The sequence below is a fragment of the Rhipicephalus sanguineus genome, chromosome 3 (assembly GCF_013339695.2).
Source record: "Rhipicephalus sanguineus isolate Rsan-2018 chromosome 3, BIME_Rsan_1.4, whole genome shotgun sequence".
NCBI classification, from domain to species: domain Eukaryota; kingdom Metazoa; phylum Arthropoda; class Arachnida; order Ixodida; family Ixodidae; genus Rhipicephalus; species Rhipicephalus sanguineus.
In genome coordinates, this window is record NC_051178.1 from 176,564,881 (window position 1) to 176,589,337 (window position 24,457).

Consider the following 24,457-nt stretch of genomic DNA (forward strand, 5'->3'; position numbering starts at 1 on the left):
GAGCACCGTGCGAGAGAGCATGTGTGAAAGATATAAGGCGCGTTCGTGGAGTGCCCGCCATCTGCCAAGATGGGTTAGTCGGTTGAGCGCCGGGCGCTTACCGTCGCGGCCGCAAAGTCGTGGGTTCGATTCCCAGCGGCGGACCTTTTTCTTAGATTTTGCTTTCTCACCCGTTGGCGTCCATTTTATCAACGTCATAACCGTGAATGAAGTACTTGGTGGACCCCGGCATAAAACACTTTCGTGTCAAGAGAAAGGAACAAAACAGATACAAGAGAAAGAAAGGGAACAAAGCGAAAAATAGACAGAAGCAAGGAAGGCAGCCCAGCTCCGCTCTTTCTTCAGGCTTGGCACCACTAGTGCGAAACTGCCGTATTTTTTTTTATACACTCATTTCTTTATCGCGATGATCGTCTAAGGTGATAAAGGGATGGACATACGGACGGACTGTTTTCTCGATGAGTCAGCATAGACAACTTTCTTACGCATTTGAAAGCACTCTCCAGGACAAGGTGCAGGCTAAAGCCTACATAGAGGATTGTGCCAACAAGGCCAATTTACACCCTGCGAACATTTACCGCCAAACATGCGTTTCGACGGTCGCGGATGCGGCTACCGTAGGGCCGTTTCAAACGTTGACGAACGCTGGGAAGAAGCTGAATGACAAGGTGAATGATACATTGACCAAAATGTACACGCGCCGCTCGGGTATTCGGGTCGTAATGGTAGCCCGCCATTCTTGAGTAGGTGTTTGCCAATAGATGACGATGAAGGATTCCCGTACGACTAGATCACGCTTATGGGCCTCCGCTTTCACTGGACTGAACACCCAATATTTTTCATAGTGTGAAGACATCTGAATCATATGAATGTGTTGTATACGCTGTGCAAAACAAGTGTAAAAGAAGAACACATTCTGAGAGAGCTTTGTTGAATTTCGTGGCCGTGGAATAAAAGGCCTCTCTAGGACAAGATGTAAAGCCGACATGGAGGATTTTACACATCAGGAAAATTCGGACATTGCGAAAATTTGATGCCAAAGTCGCAGTGATCGCGGGATGCGCTTTCTGTGGGGCCGTTACAAAGGGGTGAAAGACGCCGTGCCGATGCCTCCCAAAAAAAAGAACGTTCCGGGTAAAGCTGGAAGCTGCAAAAACATGGTTGATCCCTCCGTCGTAAGAATCGAACACGAAAGTAAAACGCGTCTTTACAGAAGTAGTTGAATGTTTACTGTACATTGATCTTAGTCTATTGGTGTTTGGCAGCTATAGTACCGTTTAACGTGGATGCACCCACGTTGACGCTTGGTGGTACATCTCCATGCCGTCGACTGACGCCCATGATCAATGATTAAAGAAGCCCTGGTTGTAGCTGTATAGTAGTTAACGGTGAGAGCTTAATTAGAGAAAGCGATATCACAGCCAGAAGAGCGTCCCTGACTGGATGCGGAACTTGGGCATGCGGCATCCCGCCGCATGTTAAAGAGTTATTGAACACCACAGCGGGCTAAAGGGAAACGCAACGCTCGTCGTGTCTACCCCCTAGGCCGGCCGTGATTTTTCTCGGTTCGTGCGTAAAGGCTGTTTCACATGCCGCGATTGCAGCGATAAATAGCTCGGTTCGCTCTATTCGCTCTGTTCGCAACCGCCGCTAATGGCGGTTTCGTTTCGTATGGAATGCGAATGGTGCGCGATTTTCGCTCTGCGACTGGTGCGGCGCGCAAAGTTGCTTGCTGCCGTTGTTTGTGGCAGACACTGCATAATTTTGGAATGTAATTAACAATCTGTGCGTCATGATTTTCTTAACTTTTCATCGCCGGTAGCGAAGAGCACGCGTGTTTTGTCATTTAAAAACACCTTCGAATCTAAATTCACTTCGGAATACGCAACAGCTAGCGGCCATAACCAAAGCAAACTCGTTGGCGCAATTTCGACGGCTCGGCCGGGTCGGCGCAATTTCGACGGGTCTCGGCTGAAAAATCGCTCCGCCGCTGCGAACAGAGCGAAAAATTTCCAACGTGTTGGTCGCTCGCCGCCGACCGCTGCGGCAAGGGCGATCGGCCGTTCAGGTGTTTTTTGTTTGTTTGTTTGTTTTTTCAGCGAGCGAATTCGCTGCCTAAAAATCGCTCTGTGTTGTGCCATGTGAAACGGCCTTAAGCGGAGAACGCGGTGTTACAGCCATGCGACCCAGGCGCGCGTCGCAGATGGATGCTGTGAGCGAGGCCTAAGCTTGGGCTAAGCTCGCCACCTCGCGGTGTGTTAAGGCGTTGAAAAAATTGCATTTCTCCGGAGAAGTGCAATCGTTGCTACGCACGCGTAGCAACGACGCGTTACAGCAGCTAATAGCGGACACCAGGGTCATAATGAATTACTTCACTTTACCGCTCCCAGAGGGCGACACCACCCCGCCAACCAAGTGTCCTGTGAGAGGAAAGTGTGAGATATGAAAGGCGCGTTTGTAAAGCCTCCAGTGTGTGTGACCGTGGCGCAGTGGATAGCGTGTCGCAGACCGAGAGGTCGTGGGTTCGACTACCGTTGATGGAACTTTTTTCCTTTGCCATGAGATCGCGTGCATTTTTTCGACGTCATTTCCGTGACGGAAATACGCAATTTAAGTCTTGGTGGGCCCCGGAATAAAACACTTGCGTGTTAAAAAGGCTCTACGCTTACGCATTACTTATAGACAACTCCAAGGAGGCTAAATAAACCTCCTTTGACAACTCCCAAAGGAGATCCTGCGTGGATTTTTCATTCATTCATTCGTTCAATGCTATGGTTATTAATGCTTCTTTTGGTAAATCCTGTCCCTTTTGGGGGGACGAATCCCTAGCAGTCATTTAAACGGCACCATTCAAAGAATTTTGTTATCTTGTGACTGCTTGCCTAAAGGGTAATATGGAAACTTAATTTAATTTTTCCATTATATTTTATTGTGCAGATTGCAAGCAAATATATTTTGGATAAGCAGACGAACTCTGAAATGTAACCAGACCTAGCACGAAGGCTTTTCAGGATGACTTAACCCTTTACTGCACATTGTTGCACTTGCACAACGTTCCATGAAATGGTGTAGAGGACTAAGATATGTACCTAGCTTTTTGTGACATTATTTGCATTTGTGTAAATGTGCTAAACATCAATTGTACTTGTTACCTCCGCGTCATTTCATGTGTTTATTTATGTCCATGTTACCGTATTATGTTTTGTCCTTCTCGTTAACGTATTTCTATCATGAAAACGTCATGTTAAATTGTTATTGTTGTTAACCGTCTGTGATACAATAAATTTTTCTAAACACACAGGAAAGCCGGTTTAAGCCGCCTGTGCATGTTGCTGCATTTCTGCAGCATTGCCTTGAAAAAGGCAGCGCATTGTGTTGACGTCAGTGCTCATCCCATGCGACTATTTCGAAAACGTCCACGGCAGACGTTGCACGCGCCAGCGTGCAGTGATACAGGCAAGTTTCGGTAGATTCCAAAAAACATTGTAATCTCGTAATAGTTTGTTCCTGTCGCTATGTTTCGCAAATGCAACAACGTGTACATGGGGTTAGTTCTCCTCAGAAATGGAAATTGACCCTAAATGCTTCTATGCCACAGTAGTTCCTTCTGATAGTGAAGACAACGACCTTCCGGGATTGACGATGACCGCCAGTGTAAATCCATTTCGATCCAACATGTGTGCAGCTTGTTTTTAGGTCATATGTCCAAATTTTCTCAGAGGAGCTCGGGGTATTAGCGCGCTACTGTATCGCTTCGTCCCGGGTTTACCCCCAGGTCTCTGCTTCTACGTTGTAAATTTTGGGCATGCATACCGCACTGTACGTCGTGGTGGTGTTTTGTAACACGTTCCCCTCTGCCCTCAGTTCCGAGCGCCCCGCTTCTCGTGCGATCGTGATCCTCTGCCTCTTCGTTCCTTCACCGAGCCCGGAACGTGTAATGAAAGTAGTTCTGCCTGCTCTAAAATTACAAAGGCTTTTTAAAGACGATAGCCTTTCTTGGGGAATTTAAACGCAGAAATTTTGGTCTGTCTGTCTGTCTGTCTATCTGCCTGTCTGTCTGTCTTTCTGTTTGTCTGTCTGTCACCCGATTCAGCTAAAGTCACTGGAACGGGAAAAGTACCGCGACCGTCATGCCCGCCGCCATATTTGGTCCAGCGCGGCCGAAGCTGTGGTGGTGCGGTGTTGATTTCACGCGGAGTAACGTATGTTTTACGCATTGCGTGCGCTTTTGCAGCCCTAATGAAGCATACCGTTGTTCTCTAACTAGTTAGGAAAGAAAGAGCGGCAGTTTTCACTTGCCTACACGCGCACGCACGTGTACTAACGCGATAAATAAAAGCGAACTGCGCGGCATTTATGCGCTCGGCTGTCGGCATTTATTAAATGCGAAGCATTTCTTAGCGAACTTCTGCGATTTTCAACGTATCTATCTATCTATCTATCTATCTATCTATCTATCTATCTATCTATCTATCTATCTATCTATCTATCTATCTATCTATCTATCTATCTATCCATCTATCTATCTATCTATCTATCTATCTATCTATCTATCTATCTATCTATCTATCTATCTATCTATCTATCTATCTATCTAGCCGCCCACGACTTTTTGCTCTCCTGGTCGTTTCATTAATGAGCTGTACACCAAATTTGGTATGGCATAACATGACTGTATGACGAATATATATTACAGGTGATAACATGAAAATAATGACATGCATGCCATGTACGACATGATTTACACGCCACGCTCATGGTGTGTGCTCGCGGCCGCTTCGCTTGCTTGATACACACCAAAATTGGTATGGCGTGACAAGAGTGTATGACGAACATAAGTTACTGGTTATAACGTGCAAATCGTGACAGGCATGCCATGTAAAACATGATTTACATGACGTGGTCTTGGGGCGCTCGCGGTCGTTCAATAAAATGCATATATACAAAAACTGATCTGACGAGATATTTGTGTATGAAGAACGTTAGTGACAGGTGGTAACATGTAAATCATGCCTTACTTGACAGGCCTACCATCATGTTACCTTCTGTTCAGAGGGACCTTAACGCAGCGGGATTTTAACGCCCTATCAGAGGGACCTTAACGCAGCGTAAAGCGCCTTGATCTTGTGAAAGTACCGCCATTCATTGTACTCGCCGCCACGCGCGCGTCCTCCTTTCTCCCTCCTCGCCCTTTCCGCGTCCTCCCATTCTCCGCCACTTTTCCGCGCCGACGATTGGTCTCCTTCGCCGTTTTAGAGACGCGTGGATCTTGCGTTTTGCTGATATTTTTCTTTTTCGCTAGCGCCATTTTACGCCGGGGCTCCGCGTAGCGAACGTTGCGCGCGCTTTGTTTTCTGTGCTTTGTGTGGACGCTATGCCGTGCTGTTGCGCCTATAACTGTAACAACGAGAGTGCAAACGGTTATGCACTTTTTACGATTCCCCAAGGTGAGCGTCATGGCTGGCGCAAGAAGCAGTGGCTGCAAAACATCGGCCAAAGAAACTTTGTTCAGACAAAGAACAGCGTTCTTTGCGAGGTAAGGCGCCTGTCCTATTGCTCGTATCAAAGCATCGCCGAATGCTACATTTTAAATATCGTTCCGGCCTGCTCATCAACGTCTTTTTTTCCGAGGCTATTTGGGCGTTGCTTAAAAATGGGGTTGTCCTCAATATGCTGAATATTCAGCTGAGAGTCCATCACCTCGCACGTCGGCAACTCTTATTCAGTCTAAAGTGCACAACTATAGGATCTGCTTTCCGCTGCGAACAATCACGCGCGATGATACAGATTCTCGATCGCGCTTGTCGTGATTGCTAGATTCCGTTTATTGTGAATGTTTGGTGTAAAAAACAAACCAATGGATGAATATAGATGAAACTTACTGGCGCTGGTCCCCAATTAGGTTTTTTTTTTTTTTGGGGGGGGGGGGGGGGAGGAGAGTTCACACATAAAAATCGTGACACAAATGCGATCAGTCGCAAGAACAAAAGAAACACACAAGCACAACGCACAAAAAAATAACATTCTGATAGCGAAAGTAAGCCGTTATCTAGCAGGCCGCGACCGAAATGGCTCGTCTTGGTCACACCTGCATTAGCATGTCTTCCGTTCATTAATGAAAACTAGATTATCTCTTATACCGATGTCACACGGGTAGTTTTGATCGTGATCAGAATCAGTCCGGATCGGATTTTTTAATCGCGACCAACAATCATCGATGCTATTCGGTCCAAACTAATGCGGATCGAGTTTGGCGCAAACGTCAGTCAATTCGCAATCTGGGAGCCAGATATCGATGAGCAGATCGCGATGATATTGATCCCGATCGGGCCTGATCGCGATTATAAGTGACGGCGTAGCAGCACCTGACCGGGAACGGCCCTGATCGCGATCAAAAGGGCCCCCGTGACACCAGTATTGCTTACGGCGTTGTCCTCTACATGACGAATCACTTTAGTGATCAGTTTTTTTCCGTGCCGTGTTTGTGCTTTCCTATTTTTCTTGCTCAGATTTGCATTTGTGACTACTAATATGCGTGCTTTCCAAAATAAACCTCAGGTACAATTCAGCGCTTATCCGTGTTGCCTCTACTCGCCCGTTCGTTTCTTTTTCCGCTTGTAACATTCTTGCAGGATACGTTGTCTGTTTTACTGAAAATTGGAACAGCGGCTTGTAAAGGCGTTATTATTCCAGCTTACTTTGATATGCGCTTCAGCCACACAAATGCAACGAATGCAGGCCCTGAAATAATGAAATGAATGAAAGAATGAATGAAAGCATGAAATGAAAGAATGTAGGCCCACGGTATTGTATCTCCTTCCCGACACGGTATCTCCTTCCCGACAACTAACGCCCATGATCATGATTTAACCCTTGCGGTAGCTGAAGTTGTTAACATATACCTGTACACCACATACGGTGAATTCCGCGCAAAGATGACATCAACAAGCGCATAATAAACAATGATACTCGATATACACTCATTCAAAGCGTCGTGAAACGCGAAGAGAAACGCGACGAGCGTCGTGTCTTCCCTCTAGCCTGGCCGTCAATTCTCACAGGGCAAGGAAGGAACGCGGTGCGACAGCCAGGCGAGTATCGGAAAGCTATTTTTAATATGGATGGATGGATGCCACCTAGAAAAAAAAATATTTTTTCTAGGTGGCTTTGCTAAAGCCCCTGAAACTTCGTAAAGTAGCGGCACTCTCCTCCTCCGCTCTCGTTCCTCCTCGGTCTCCTCTCTTTCGCACCCTTTTTTCGAACATGGCGCCACCTACCTTGCTCCTGCGTAGCAGACGTCCTTTCGCGGAGATAGCGCTTGCTTGCCAGGCAGCGCGCTGTAAGCATTCGCACCAGCCGCCTATATATCCCTTATAAAAATGACTATTGAGTAAATGTTGACAAATGATTGAAGAATGGTTGAATCAATGACTTTTCAACTAAATCTCAAATGTCGTTGAATCTTCTCAATGACTAGACAACGTAATTGTCATTGATTATTTTCAATAAAAAGTACATGTTGAAAGATATAGCGTTCTTTTCTTGATTTTATGTTGTACAGTGGTTGAGTTTAGGACCGACCGGCCCACGCATGAAGGTTGGCGTGAAACTTATTACAGATAATATCACGAGCACTCCTGCCATCTTATTAAGAAACCCAAACACACATGCGCATATAGTAGGTTTATTTGCCTTTTTTTTTGGTAGCCGGCATACATGACATTTAGTTTCCTGCAAGCAACAAATACTCTTGCACACAATCAACACTACAGCTCTACTTGCATCATAGACGCTCTCTATGTGTCAGCTAATGTAAAGCAAAATTTTCTTTTAAGCATATGCAGAACTTGCTGCTGCAAGTAATGGAATAAATTGCAAAAAATACAATTTTATTTTTAAATACGACTCCACATTTTACGCAACCTTATACAGTAATGCAGAGATGTAGCAACGGTAACTGATATTCAGAAGCGCATGAGGCTTGGGAATCCCCGAACTCAATGACCAAACCATGGGCATCCAGAGTGCCCGCGATCGAGCCCTCAAGTTTGACCTGGCGGTCCCTACGTGGGATTATATTACTAGCTACCTTCGGCAACGTGATTTCTCAAGCCTGTCCGTTTTAATTAGCTCTAACCGAATGACCCACTACATAACTCTTCATGCGGCGACAAAGCATTTCTGACTTCTTGCTTTAGTACCCGAAGCAACGCAGGCAACTGTAACCTCCTAGGACACGGTATACGGTGCGCAGAAACTGTACTGCAGCTGAATATACAAAGAAAGCTTAATTAATAAATTACTGGGGTTTTATGCGCCAAAACCCCAATATGATTATAAGTCACTCCGTTGTGGAGAGCTCATATCCGGAAATGTGAGACACCTGGCTTTTTAACGTGCACCTAAATTGCAGTAAATGGGTCTTTAGCACTTTCGCCTCAATTAAGAATGCTACCGCCGCGGCCGGGATTGAACCCGCGATCTTCGGGTCAGCAGCCGAGCACCGTAACCACTGTACCACCGCTGCGGTCCCAAAGGAAGATTCGTTTGAGGATTTAACGGTCATAAGCAGTGTTTAATGATAGGCACCATTCATGTACCGCCGTAGAGGCATGCCAGCAACAAAAATTGAGAAACCGTTAAGCTTGCACGCGATAGCGATATCCACACGCACGCACGCACACACATACGAAATACGTATAGTAAAGGTAAAGGTTTGCGCCCTCTTCAACAGCACATTTATGACAACAATATTTTGTGTGACCAATGTATACGGGTGAGTATCGCCTTGCCGATCGCTAGCCCGCCCTCGCTTCTCGGTAGAGACCGAAATCGCGCCGCAAGAAAAAGCCAAAGTGCGGTGCCTCCTGGCTGATATCTTTATTTGTATCTACCTCGAATTTTCGCTCACGGCCAACGTTGCGTTTTCACTCACACCCAAAGAAGCGGCCGCCGACACCGGAATTTCGGCGAAACGAGCTCTTTAACGCTATCGCGGGCACGACGTAAAAGTATCTACCTATGGATGGTGGGGGCCTCGGCGCGTAATACAGCGCCTGCCTGTACGCGGTGTCGACTAAACCATTATCTCAAACCTCACCGCATACATCTACCAGAGGAACGTGATGTACCAGCGACTATCTTTCCTTTTCATTTTATTTTATTACTATCCCTGCTGTCGCAAACGTACGCCACTGCGCCGTTTTCTCCATGAGAAACACGTTGAAACTTGAACGCTTGAACTCGAGCTTGCGCGCCATGTCTTATTGCGACTAAGCAAATAACGCCAAAAGAATAATAAATTTGTTGCGTTGCGTCAGCAAACATGCAGAGTGCGAAGATCGTTAACTAGCAAGGTTTACGTAACTTAATTAATTATAGCAATTACCGCCTAACTTTGTGACGGGCTTCGTAGCGCTGGTGCTCTATCCGGTGTATCCACCCGCGCCGTATGTGACGTCAGTCGAGTACGAGGTGATTTTAGCTTCCAGTCATCAGGTGTTTTTGTAAATTTGCGGAATAACTTGACCGATAAGTGTATCGAAACAATTCCATGCGATATTGCCACGCTCATTCCTCGGCGTAGTTGCGGATATTGGTGCGTGGAAATATTTTTCTTGATATCATATTCCTCTTGAAAAGTAGGCGCATATATTCAGGGACAACAGCTGCACCCGACAATTTCGACAGCCAAAGCAAAGACAGGCAAATGGACAAAAAAATGGTTTGCGCATGCGGTGAAGTAAGCTTTACAGGAACAGACCACAACGCTATGACGGCTCACAAGAGGCGCAGGTGCAGGTGGTGTTCTACTGCTGGAGTGAGATCCCCACAAGTTTCCTCCGCACACCTTGAAAAGCGATACCCTGTGCCACTAGCGTCGGCCGTTTCATCCCCAATACCCGTTAATGCAATCTCAAGATGGTGCCTTCATGAGACAGTGGAACAGTGTGCTACGTACCAGCGTAGCGTTTTCCCACTTTTTGAAAACACTCTCATATGAGAGTGTTTTTTTAGTAAACTACTAGCTTGATTTATATAAAATTTGTTTTATACTATTTCTTTTTAGCTTATATGAATATACCGCAGCTGGTTTTTATATGATCGTGTCGAAAATGTAGGCAAACCTGCAAGGAGTTAATGTTCATGTGAAAGTTCAATAAGTATGTGAAACGCACGAATGTCCTTTTCAAGTGCTCCTTTGGTGAAACACTCAGTACACATAGAGTTCACAAAATGTACTCATCAAATCAATTAAATTGTTGTCTATGAGAAAATCTTATAAGGCTGTTAAGGCACATTTTTGTTTATTGGGACATGACCCCGGCCCAAGTATTTTCCCAAAAGAAAAAAAAAACACGTTTGTCCAAATTACGCCATTCATCGCGCTAAAAACTTGATCGCTTGATCTTCGCCTTCAGAAGTAGAACGCGGTAGCGTAATCGGGCCCCGTGCGCATCACCTTCTCAATTGCTAGCCCGGTTTCGGCTCTCGGTGGATGCCTCAACCGCGCCGCATGGAAACGTACGTCTGTGCGCATAACATTGGCCGTTTCAAACTATCCTAGAATGCCTACTGCAAGTACAGTTTCGAAGTGCCCATTAAGACATAATTGTTCCTCTTGCAAATCAGCGAAGGACACACTACGCGTCCGTAAGGCAGCACGCGTACCTACGATGCTACTCACTCATTTTGTTGGTGCTTTCGCTGATGATGATGATTAAATATGTGTCAGCACTTTGTAATGCGTGGACCTTTAAAACACCCACTCGTCGTGCAATTTGCATGTTTTGTCGCCTGGCGCTGTTCTACGCTTCTGCCACACAATATTACATGCGGTAAGTAGACTGCTCCCACAACATGACATTCATGTAGCGTTTGTTTGGCTGTTCTTTTTTTTTTTTTTTTGCAGCGGTTACAAGCAATGGCGTGGTTCTGTGGCAGAATACCTGCTTGCCACGCAGAAGGCCTGGGTTCGATCCTCACTCGAACCTAAGTTATTTATTATTTATTTTATTTGCGGCTTTCTCGATTTTTGGATAACAGACAACGTTGATTTTCCGCTCGCAACCAACGACGCCGACACCGAAATTTCTGCGAAACGAGCTCTTCAACGCTATCGCGTTAATATTTTCTCTGTTGGTCATATCGTTGGCAGTCTATGAGCAAGTGCCCTACAGAAGCGTCAGTAGTGTCGCATTACGTGTCCGTGCATTGCAAAAAGCAGACGCAGACTTCCCTTGGGCTGTCTAATCTATGTATACTGCGTTCGGCCTGTCTACTGTGCAAGGCAGCCAACGCAGGCTTACTGTATGTAACTGGTGTCTCTGCTCCTGACAGGGCAGTCGAAGGCTGCTCAAAATGGCAAGGGAACAATCTCCAGCTTACGTTTTTCCACACGGCAAGACCGGCCACGCCCGTGACTCCGAGGATGTTGAACACAGCTGATCCAACAATGGTGCCCAGACCGATGTCGCCTTCCGTTATAAAAGAGCCTGCGTGCGAAAAGAGATGGATGGTTTCTAAGAAAGGAAAAACAGATGTGAACTGAACTGCCATAGCAAGATCTTGTATTACGGGCCTGGAACAATGTTAAACAAGGAAGATAAAAGCATGAACACGAAGTTGTGACTTAAGCAACCTGCATTATTCAAAATAGAGTGCAAATATACGCTTTTCGACTTCGCTGACACAATCAGGTTCCCACCTCGCTGTCTATTGCCGGACTGTCCAAATAACGCAAAGAAATTGCCATCCATATATTTTCTCTTGTACTTAGCATTAGTAAAGGCCTAGCGTGAATCGCTTGTCATCTGGCTAGCCATTCGCTCTATTCAACGCAACAGCCGAGAACTGCCTTAAAGTACATACCAGCTTACCTATAATTGAGGAGAAGAGCTCTGGTGCCGAAGTACCGACGGCCATAAATGTTGCCCCAGCAACGTCGCTTGGAACGTTAAGAGCTGAAAAGAAAAAAAAAATGTCGTGGAAGTTCTGTAAGACCGCTGTTGTCGTGGTGCGAAAATTGGAGGACCCTACGAGGAGGCTAAAAAAAACTTGATTTGGGCTATTCTGTATTTTACACTACTTAAAAAAAAGTGGGACAAAAAAGGCATATCAACGTGACCATTTTCGCGGCTATCATAAGGCATGAAGGATAACTGAGTGAAATATTTTTAAAACCAACCAATAAATTGAAGTAAGCAGCCACCTAAGTTTTATGGCCTCGACACATACGTACGAGGTGAAAAAACTGTCTTTACTTGCACTATATTAAGTATACATCGCGTCCCTAAAACAGCCCCTTATGAACGTACGGAAAAGTAACAACGAACAGTCACCCATCTCTATTTTTTTTTTCGAGAACGCAAATATCCACCACCCCACGCCAAACTAAACAAGAAACAGCAGGTTGCCTGGCGACAACTACAGACACACACGTACCCGAATCCGGTGATCCTTCGCCTCTGCTACCCAGACATTTATACGTCCGACGCGTGTAAAGCGTGCGGAGCCAGAGCGACGCTGCAGCACATGCTGTGGAAGTGTACCGGTAGCGAGCAGCAGCCCCTACGAACCCGGTAGACATGGCAGTCTCGAACCGCGAGGCGCGGTGGGAGGCGGCTCTGCTCAGCCACGACCTTGCCGATCAACTGTGGGCCGTCCGGCACGCCCAGGATGCCGCCCGGGTCCAAGGACTCGAGGCCGTCACCTAGGCCGGGGTGCTTGTAGCCCCACCGCGCCCACTGACGCCGGACATGTCCAATAAAGTTTTTACTCACTCACTCGAGAACGTCCATTTGACACGAAGATGAGACGCCCAGTCATCGGAAGTGACCATACACAGTGACGGCGCCTAATTAAACTAGAACGAATGGGAATTCCGCATAAAGAAAAGACTGCAGTTCATTGATTGATTGATTGATTGATTGATTGATTGATTGATTGATTGATTGATTGATTGATTGATTGATTGATTGATTGATTGATTGATTGATTGATTGATTGATTGATTGATTGATTGATTGATTGATTGATTGATTGAACACTGTTGGCATGAAGAAATTCGGTAACACAGTTTCTTTAGGACCGCCACTATGCCTCGGGCTTATCGAAGCTGCACGCAGAAGATAAGGCGAATTAACCGATTGGAATAACGGACATTTATCAAGCAATTCACTTTTGCGGAAAGCCCGCAGGATTGGAAAGACACCACGGAAGCTTTGTACCTATGTGCCACTGCCTAGGCGATGACAGCGTTCCGTTCACTTAACATATAATACCTATAGTTTACGCAACGTTTCTCTGTTGTATCCACCAACTGTATACAATGCGAGCGAAAACGTGAACGCAGACATAAAGAGAGGGTCGCCTCACATTCAGCGATGATCTCCAAGGAAGGAACGAAGTAGTCGTCGCAGATGTATCCCAGGACACCGCAGAGGTAGATGACGATTATGAAGTGGATGACCACGCCCCCTTGTTGCCGCTCCTCCTGGGTGAAGAAGTCGCCGGGAAAGTCCTCGATCGAAGGCCGCACGCAATCCGGTCGACCGTCACTGTCTTGCAGTAGGCGTCGGCCTGCATCGCGCGACGACGGTGGAAAACACTTAGCGTACCGCTACGAAGCCAGTCGATACTCGCCACTTCACCATGTGTAATCTAATGTAAGGAGACAATGGGTGTTCAGTTAATTCCGCAACGGCGCTTACAAAAGTCATACAAGGTTAGTGTGAAGTCACATCGCACCCGTAAGCACTATACGAAGAAATCAGCGCCCAAGCACTCCGTACAGATAGTTAACCGGCAAAGCGGAAACGTGCGGCCCTAGTACTGGGTTAATCCCGACGTTTCATTATAGTCTATCCGAATTATTAGTTGCGTCTGTCCAGAAATATAAGTTGGTGTTCGTGCCCGCACCCGTTCCCTCGTTCATTTTCAGTGCACTAATAACGAGTAGTGGGATTTGCCTATTTTCTACGACCACATACTTTGTCGCCTGCGGACGACTTCTTCACTTTTAGTAAAGCAGTGGTGAGTAGTAGGGCTTGCCCAATTTCTGCGACCACATACGTGCTACGAGTTATTTTCGCACTCGCGCCGCATTCGCACCTGCTGTTCTTCATTTTTAGTGAACCACTGACGAGTAATGGGCCTTGTCCTATTTCTGTAACACACACGCGCTATACGCGTTTTTGAGCACATCAGACTGACGAATTTTAGTTTCGCCTGGTCAATCTAGTTTCGCGGTAAAACAAAGGAGCTTAGGGGGACACCTAGGGAATACCTTCGAAAGAGACAGTATTATTTACTTCGTATTGTTTGTTTATCCACAGATATGGTGAATTTCGGTAAGGCACTAAACGGGTAGGTTAAAAATAACATACTTCTGATTATTCCATTTAACCTTTCATAAAAGTAAACTACTCTTTCAACATTTTCATGTTCTTTACAAATAGCATGACTTGTTCCTTCGTCTAAATCCGTAAATAAAAAAAACGCAGATTTGCAAATAAACATAACACATTTTTTTTTGGCCTTGTAATAAACAACCCACTGGACAAAACCACGGCTCAGCTTAACTAACATTATCAGATAGATTCTACAGCAGCGCGTTTTGTATTTCACAACTTGAAAAGAGAGCCATCCTTTGTTCGCTCACTGTTGATCTAACATTCGATGATCATGTTATCGCGCACATATCCTGCGACAGAGACAATGCTTCCTGTTTTTTTATCACGAATCGGCTATTTTAAACGGCATCTGTGCGTCACAAGTTTCAAGAAGCAATACAAAGAAAATGCGTTACAAGCGAAATCCACAACGGCACAGAATCCGATAAGCAAGCAGAACCTGATATCCGAAGCCCAAAAGCGAACCCTTTCACTTCTGCGAGCGTCACTGGCCACAGCCTCCGGTAAACATCCTATGATAAAAGGCCGGTTCCAGCTGACCCGTCTACGTCATTCATACTGTAGTAGGCGGCGGTCCTGGGTTCGGTGGCGTGCAGCTATCACGACTGCTAAGTTCTAACGCTTTGTCAAAATGTGCGTTCTGTATACAGAACTCATCAACTTTCACCATGTTAGATATCAGCAAAGAAAGCAGGGGAGACAAAAGAGAGATTGCCACCTCTACGGTCGCTATTTGCTTACGTGCGCAATCGATGTGTACCGAAGATAACGTCCCGGTGCCGTCAATGGAACAACGCAAACTCAGGTCCTGAAATCGCGCCGCTTCGTGCTGCCCCCATGCTGCGCACGTGGGTCCAGTTATCCGTTGCGCGCTGGGCCGCATGACAGTGTAAGGTGGAGAATGCCGCAGGTGACAAAAATGAAGTTTTCTGGTTGCTTGTTATAACGTGTTATCTCTCACTTTATTTTTAACATTGTACGTGTAAGCGTCATTATTCATTGCTGCTCGATACTCTCCAATATCGTACGAAGCCCGCACCACCGTCACTTCAACGTGTCTGGGCCTGGCTTGGTTACAGAAGGAATCTGGTTCAACACAGTAACTGACTTATTAGATGTTTCCAAACCTGACAAAACATTACTTCAAGTGTCTGAAGAATGCATGGAGAAAGGAAACCCCGCGCTGGCTGCTAGGAGTAAGGACGACTGTTTCGTACAGCACCGACGCACGCAATTTTGTTTCACATTTGAGGGATCTCTCCTGCTTTCTTTTTTTTTTATTGAAATAGAAAATAAATGAAGGAGTTGTTGTCACCATTGCTTGGTGACGGCTACCCCTTTCCACATAGTTCTTAAGATAACAGAATACTTCACTCACTTCTATTCTCATACATACATAGAAAACCGTGGCTCTATTGCATAGCGTGAACCTTGCCTTGGCTGAAAGTCGTGCCAAATATCGGTCAAATGGTCTTATTATCCTGTATGACATGTCGCATCGTTACTCCTCTCCAATTGATCACCGACACCAACTACATGCGCAATATCCGACTGATCTCTTTCTTTTTGCTCTTTCATTGCCACCTTTTCTCCAGTCCTTTGTGATGCAGGTGGATATCAGCATTTCCAAAATCAGTGCGTTCTTACGAATCGTTTACTAAAAAGATATGCGGAAACGCCGGCAGTCTCACCTTCTTAGAGACTTGAAAGAGTTGTCGCGCGCTTTCCAAATGGACGAAAACGAAAATGCTATATTCTAAATTTTGAGAGTCCCGGACAAATAAGTAGGCTGTAGGTGGTATTTTAGGCTGTAGCATGAGAACAACAATAAGGGATCATGCATTTAACGAGTTCTTCAAATAATCGCACCTCAAGATGTCCCAGTGAAACTGCTTTTGAAATCACTGGTATCTCTTGTTGCATTCGTTGTCTTTTCCAAATTTCACGCATATATATTTCCCACCAAGCTTCAGATATACGAGTATTTGAGTCCCTGACCTTACGTATAAGTGTCTCGTGTTATTCAGCGTCTCACGCAGGTTACCTCGTGCCATTGCAACGTCTCTGCCCCTTTATTTTTTTTTTCTACATTGCAGTTACAGAGCGCTGCAGTTTTTCTATTGCTCGTTGTAAAGATTGACGGAAGCGCAAAAAAATATAAAAATGTTCTTGGAAAAGCGAGCGTTCTTCGTTTCGCCGCAAATCGGATGTTGCGGAAGTTAACGGCGAGAGCTTTCAAAGCCTCCGACAGAGCGGAAGAGATGACGTAAGGTAGTTTACTTCCTGTTCGTACAAAGCTTGCGCGAACACGACATCTGATGGCGCTACTGCGCAGTGGAGTAGCCAGATATTACTTTTTTCTGGGAAGGCGGGGAGGGGACAATCACCCTTCACGTATGTTCGTGCGTGCCTTTGTATGTGCGTGTGCATATATACGCATGCAAACTTGAAAATTTTCGGGGGCAGGGGTGTTCAACAACCTCCTAACCCCTACCCCCCCCCCCCGGCTACGCCAATGGTCGGCGTTATAGATTAGTTCCTCGGGTAGCAGGTCAGAACATTGATTCAGACCGACCTCTCAGCTTTTCTACCATAATAAATATGTCTCTCTCTCTCTCTCTCTCTTGGCACTTCTCAGCGGAGCTCTATAAAAGCCCCTCAACCAGATCGCTGAAGTCCATAGCAATGATTCGGAATTTATTAATTCTAAATAACTGTAGCACAGTTGACAACGAGCTAGTTTTTTATTTTTGTAATAAAAGATAGTTGTCTAACTTTCATTTTTTAAGCATCGCAAGCCGTGTTAACTGCGCGAATTGTACTTATTTCCGTAATTCGTCCCTTTGGTGCTTTCCGAAAAATGTGTCTCTAGAAAACCGTTGGAATTTGCACTGCGTGTATAATCTAAAGTCTAAGAACACTATGTACGATCTCTTCATAAGGAATAATTCATAACAGTACCGGACATCGGTACAGAGGAATTAGCAAAGCACAAAGAGCACATCCGCGATTCTCTTTCGCCGTCTGTATTTTTTCACGTAATTTGTGTACAGCATATGCGCATAAACTTGCACGTTGCCAAGCAAAGCGGCGTATTGCGTGCCTAAGCAGCTCTGCCACCAGCGTGCCAATCTGAAAAAAGCAAGGAACGCGTTCGCTTATCATTCTTAACTGCTGGACGAAACCATTGCGAAATTGATCTATAGACTGATAAAAAATAAGTAAGTTATCTTTTTGGCACACGTTCTCGTCGGCAAAGATGACGCGCTGTGTGCCCTGTTTCACAACGGCCGCCCTCGATGGCAACCTGGAGAATTAATCTGCGACAGTCCGAAGGACGCTCCGATAGGCAAGATTGACCCAGACAAAGTTCGTCACATCGATTATGCGATATGTAAGTCGGAGTTGGGTCGCCAACATCGGTTCGCCGCATAACCTCATACACTGAGCCTCGATCATTTGAAGCAAGCGCTTGCCAGAGATCGAAGGCATGTTGTGCAACAACACATGCGCCCATGCCCAAGTTTATGAGAAGAACGCACGCAAGTCTTCGTCCGTTAAAAAAAAAACTAAATACCATCGAAACTTTTTTTTTTTGCAGTGGGAACGGTAGCTTCGCTATAGCGCGTGGTGTGTGTGTTATTACAACCGGCACGAAAATTCGGCGCTACTAGTGCTTGAATTGTGTCAGCTATACTTAAAATATTGAACATGCGCACCACAATCAACGCATTGAATACGCTCGTCAATGCTCAATGAAACATTTTCATACGGTTTTCGTCTATATCGTTCCTATGCCTGCGCTCGTCTGTTTTCTCGTAAGCGCGTGCTCTTAGTGGCAGAGCAGTACGACGCTGTAATGGTGTCATGAACGCTTGCAAACACTCGCAACATCAGTTTTTTTTAACCATTCAATTCTAGCTGCAGATAGCTTTCTTCAGTTCAGATTTCCGCTGTTTTAAGTGAATACAACGTAAAAAAACTGAATTAAGGTCCGAATGACATGCACCTAAAGTCGATCGTTTCACGTTCAAATTATAATGTAAAAGCATTCTTTTTGTTTGTTTAACATGACCCAAATTCGCATTATCTGCACCTTGTGGTAGTGATAACGATGCCTTTGAATGTACAGTACACGTGAAGATTACTTCCATGCGTTTTAAATTAAAGGAAATTTAGACACTAACGTCCACAGAAAAAACATTCACGCAATCCGCTGCCGCTATTGATTGAACCGCGGAATCGTAGTATCGGCAACATTTCTATGATGGTTTGCTTCAGGTAAGATATACTGTCTACAACCGTTGCACCGCGCAATTTTCATTCATAAACGAAACTGCAACATTCAGGTTATCTGCAGAGCGGGGACAATTGTTGACAAAAAACCAAAATCTTCGTTTAAATATCGAGCCTCAGTCCTGAAGCCTCAAATATCGAGCCTATGGCGTTCAATTAATAATCAACCTTCCAACAAAATCTCTACTTAGGGGCTCAAATGATGTCTTCAACGAGATCTTTAAACGGTGCTTACATACTCTCGGTTCAGGAGTGACGTATCTACGACTATTCACATTGCGCCCGTGTACTTAGATTTAGGTGCACGTTAAAGAACCCCAGTTGGTTGAAATTTGCGGAGCCCTCCACTACGGCGTCTCTCATAATCATACCGTGATTTTGGGACGTTAAACCCCAACAATTATTGTTAATACTACTCACACTTCGCTGTCGGATATTTGGGGAGTAAAATGTACTGAGCATCCTTACTCGAAGCCAAAGTTTGTCCCTCTTCCGAGCGAGCCACGTCGGATGAGGCCTGCTGTCGCTGGAAGAACGCAACCTGGACGATCACGAATACAGGCACTAGCCACAGGAGTCGACGACGTTTGCTGCTCATTCGCGGCATCGCAACAGCCAGGCTCGAAGGCCGCGAGAAAGGGGACACAGCTCTTCGCGTCGCGACGCTCATCGTGTCCGGCGTGGTCAGTTCCAGGCCATACGCCGCTTCGAGGGTTTCCTCTTGCCCAGGTGACGGCGCGCTGAGCGGTGGTACTAGGCGTTACGGCAGGCAACTCGCGCAGCCTACGCGCCTACTCTACCTTTGGCAGTCGCAGGCAGCGCGTTTCAAACCGTACGCGCGGCTTCGCTCCACTCCCGTCCCTGATGCGATATGGCGACGGACACTAGTGCGTCATCAACTGGGCTGATACGATACCCGCTGGCCGTCCATCGCCTCACACACCCACCAATGCTACATGCCCTCGCCTGCCCTACACCTTCTCGCACACTGCGCGGTGCAAATCGTCCAGCGGGGCTAAACACAAGGCCGCATTGTCCGCGAGCTCGCCTTTCTCGCGGCGTCGGGTCGTGGACTTTGTCGTAGATATCGCTCGGCTGCTGCCGTCATCGATTTCGATGGCCGTTTTTGCTTCTTTGTACCGCCTCCGAGTAGTAACACTTGTCCGGAGCCCGCGATGCTGTGCGTTGCTGATCAAATAGGGCACGCTAGTGCGTGGCTCTACTTTCGCGCAAATGCGCAGATGCAAGCGTCATGTATACGTTTCTGTCCTAGCAGCTGCACGCACCGGTCGGGGATGGACTACCGCACTTTTTACAGCGTACTGTGCCACTAGCTTGCTTTAGAAGCACCAGCTATGGAACGCATGGACTTGTGGATGCTTTTAAGTGCGTCGTTAGTGGCCTCGAACAGAACGATCTGTACGAAAACTACCATAAAGTTAATGGGGTTAAGAACAAAAATCAAATAAGGACGACAGGTGCGCGAACAGATTCCTTACCTGCGTAAAGAATCTGTTTTATAGCTCTTCTTGATAACAAAAGATAACAATTTTAATTTTTTTTTCTTTGACGACAATGCTTTTACGACGGCTGTGCGTGCCGCTCATTAGAAAACTTGTTCCCTTGTCTTTGATATCACTGAAATATCGGAAGCTCGTTCAAGTCTGGCGGCAGTGAAAGACTGTTATGGTGACATCTTGTCGTAAACATTCCACCAGGCATAAACGTAATTCACGGGGGAGATTGACAGCGGCGCTGGGTCAAGTTATCCCTTCAGTGATAAGACTGCTGAAGGAAAATGATATCCACTGCATGTCATATAGATTACTCGGTAAAATTGCCCCCCTTACCATTGCATCATATACCGCTGCAAAATACGCACCAGCCGTGCAGGGATATATCTCTACGGAAGTCGACATATTCTTTGCAACAATTTTCTTGTCAAGCGCATCGTTTTCGTTTTCGTGTAAAATTCGTTAATTTGTTTCAGCCGCATCTTTCGAATGTGCAAAATAGTGTCATTTGTGTGTCGTACAGCGATGATATGTTCCTGCCGACTAGCATGCGCTTAAGCATGAGAAGAAAACTTCGCCAGTTTTGGACCACAATAATAAATCTTCGAGGCCCATGTACTTTGATTTAGGTGTGCTCTAAAGAACCCCAGGCGGTCGGAATATCCGTAGCCCTCCACTACGGTGTCCCTCATAGTCATGTCGTGGTTTTGGGACGTAAAACTCCAGCAATTATTATTATTATTATTATTCGTACCCGTGGTTGTATAGGCTCTGGCTTTGCGCTGCTCGCGTCATACGCAAGCATGTTCCGCATTATGTCAAGTAAAACTGGTGGCTGCTCCCTGGGTCTCTACTGCGCACGGGAAGGTCTCCTGCACGAGAGTACGGGCTCGATTCCGGACCACAGCAGCCACATTTCGACGGGGCCCGAAATGCGAAAACGCACGTGCATACTTAGACTTAAAGCATTCAACTATGACGTCTATCGCAACTATATTGTGATTTTGTAGTGTAAAACTCCGATCTTTACTCTTTAAGTTGGCACGGCTTTGTTATCGTCGATGCAGAACAGCTCTTGACACCATGTTCGACTGCTTTAGGTCAGCGGGTAAGTGCTGGACATCGAAATGACAGACGCGACCCACAATTATGACATTTAATCTTGTTTCTTCATGGTCATAGTCGTTCACATAACGCTTGCCAATCCAGCGAACGGATGAAAGGGTGCGAAAGAAAAGAAAGCAGTAGACAAAAACATTAACTTCGGCCAGGCCGGCTACCTTTTTCACAACGCGACGGAAGCGTAAGTGGCAAGGCTGGATAATAAGAAATTATGACACAGTGGAATAAAAAGGGCTATAATATATGTGGATGTACCCATATCACGTCAGACAGCGTAAAGCGATTCTGCAGAATAGGCGACTTACGAACTGCGGCCTTGTTCACGTACAACACGTGTGCTCAATTTCTCCATATGGTTAACGCCTTCACTTGGTATTCCAATCGTTCATACTATATTATCAACTGAAAGTTCGAGCTCCGTCATAAGGATGAGACAGTTGAGAACAAGTAATTGCGCCGATATTTTTGGAAAGCGCAGGCGAGTTCGATAGATACATATTTATCGGAACTTGGCTAATGTCTTTACGTTTCGCATTCAATTATCCGTGACACGACAAGTTCAGCCAACGAATTTCTATTTCAAACAATTGGTGAGCACGAATTCAACAATATCATTACGCGAAAAAGAAGTATCTAGTCCTACTAGAGAAAGTAATAATATGCAACATCAAAATTTAACCTCTGACAGGATATATGACATCCTACTTTCCTAAGGCTATCGTAGCTGACTTCAGCAGCCTAAGCAATAAAAGCGTTGAATTCGGAAGGCCTTCTTCATATAGGTTAGTAACTAGTGGTACTAATTAACGGTAGCGATTACTGTCATGTCATAAAAACATTCGTACGAGCACGCTATTTCGAAATACCCAGCGTTTTTTTTTTCTTTCTTTCTTTCTTTCTTTTTCTCTTTTGCTAAACTGCAGAGCTGCGTAACTCTTACGTGCTTCAGTTTTCCACTGAAAGTGCTGTCACGTCAGATGTCGCATCGGTCAATGTCGCTGCGTTCTGCATCTCGTGTCCTTCTAAATAAACAAGGGGAGAAATGGTGAGTGATTGCAGTTGTTTCAGAGATATGCGGGTTTTCGCGAACGCATGATGAACGAAAGCATTGTTCTCTCGGATATTTCGGGTACGTTTTCCTTCATCAGCCGTCCTTCTTGTTATTGTAGCTTTTTTTTTTGCCTGCCCTGAGAGTTTGTCAACTGTATTTTTCACACTTGCTCTTTGTGTAAACAGTAGCTGTTTCAAATAGCTGTTTCGTCATTGCGTACTTTCAAGTAATATTCCAAGTAGCTGGCCCAACAAAACATACTTCGATAACATTTTATCAGGTTGTTCGCAACTCCTTCGCTGAGAAAAACGACAATCATGCAGTTCTAAATAAGAAATAACGTATCGCACGAGGTGTATGAAATTTTTCACAATTATTCATGCATAATGCCCTACAGAACACATGAATTTTTAGCGAAGCCACAAGAGTTTTTCGCACAGCACAAGGTGGAGCTATATGAATGGAGTCTCTTCACTGACACAACATGTACACTTGCTATCAGTGGGCTATCAGTGGCAGATAGCAAGCGCCCAATAAACTGTCATAAGAGTTGAGTGCACCAAACCAACGACAAAGCAGCGCAGGTGTATTCGGGCAGACTATACCGATAAAATTTCTACGTGGCTTCCTCAAATAAAGTGTTTTTCTTGGTGCATGGACGTAATCCGCAACTGACGAGCATGCCTAGGCTACAATGATCGTACCTTTGCCAGAAATCATGCGTTCTCTATCATAAAATTCAATGTCATCGCGAGTGCAGTTGTGTGGAGATAGTCTATGAATCCACGCATCCTTAAGCGGAGTTGACAGCCTGTGACTCTCAATTCCGCCTATAAACTGTATCTCGCTTTTTTAGAGAAAAACGCTCCTCAATTCTCTCAAAGCCACCCGAAGGTCGCGGGGTCGAATCCCGGCCGCGGCGGCCACATTTTCGATGGAGGCGAAAATGGTTGAGGCCCGTGTGCTTAGATTTAGGCCCACGTTAAAGAACCCCAGGTGGTCGAAATTAACGGAGCCCTCCGCTACGGCGTCCCTCAAAATCATATCGTGGTTTTGGGACGTTAAGCCCCAAAAATTATTATTAAAAATTAATTCTCTCGAAGCCAAAACCGAGCGCGGCGTACTAGCCTGCAGCTAAGGTCTTCTAGCCGACAAAGAAAAATGTAACAAAGTACAAATAAAAGTAACTCGGAGAGTGATCACCTGCCTGCGCTGATAAGATAACATTATTACCTCTGCGAATTGCGCTGAAGACCAAACAGCCGCTTCCGTTCGCCTAACTCCGATAAGGCCGAGTTACGAGTGAAAACATAGGCGAACTCCAAGATCATTGTTCAAGCACTACGTTGATTATCGCTCTCCACGTGCACACAAGAGAAAAAAAATTACGACATCAAGCCACACAGCATGCCCACTAGTACACCTGACCACATATTGCATCCGCTGGTCTCCTGGCACAGACGTGATGATTTGCGTTGCAATAGGCGAGCGCAGAGCTTAAAACCAGCCACGTAAGTCAAGAGGTAAAACAAGAGAAAAAATTCAACCAGCTCCGCTTCTCGGACACCGATGAAACAGCAAAGCTGATGGCGTTCCCTTCGTCAGGCTAACGCATTTCTATGTTTTGCAAGTCTTTCAGATATGTTATATCACTGCTCTTTATTAAACATTCCTTGTTAAGCTTTGAGGAATAGTAAAGTTTTATTGCATCTTGGGAGCGGCCCGCTGCGCGTTGAGTCGTGCACCTCAGGACTTACAATAAAGTTTCGCATCCATCCATCCATCCATCTTGACCATACTACTATTAGATACAAGTTTACAAAGACGCCTTCGCTTAAGATGCTCAGATATGTTGTATCACTGCTCTTCATTGAACACTCTTTGTTAAGCTTTGAGGTGGTATAGTATAGCCACCACCTTTTATAACCGCAAAAGTATCGTGTGACAGTGTTTTTAGTCGGAGCTGTGTGTAGTGGGATTTACCCAATTTCTGTCGCACACACGCGTTTATGGTGATGATAGTTTTCTGAAAGGCCGCGTAGATTCCTGTGGCACATACC

General features: G+C 45.6%; 1 protein-coding gene across 1 annotated transcript in view; it reads right to left on the minus strand.

Annotated features, from left to right (window-relative positions):
* The window catches only part of LOC119387716 (sodium/potassium/calcium exchanger 5), a 44,344-nt gene extending 24,709 nt beyond the window's left edge, over positions 1-19,635 (minus strand). The window contains exons 1-4 of the mRNA XM_037655194.2: positions 19,179-19,635; positions 13,378-13,581; positions 11,880-11,963; positions 11,389-11,495 (exon numbers count right to left, since the gene is read on the minus strand). Coding sequence (XP_037511122.1) covers positions 11,389-11,495; positions 11,880-11,963; positions 13,378-13,581; positions 19,179-19,380 — 597 coding nt within the window. The 5' untranslated portion in view covers positions 19,381-19,635. The remainder of the gene's footprint in view (positions 1-11,388; positions 11,496-11,879; positions 11,964-13,377; positions 13,582-19,178) is intronic.
* Positions 19,636-24,457: the final 4,822 nt, after the last annotated feature.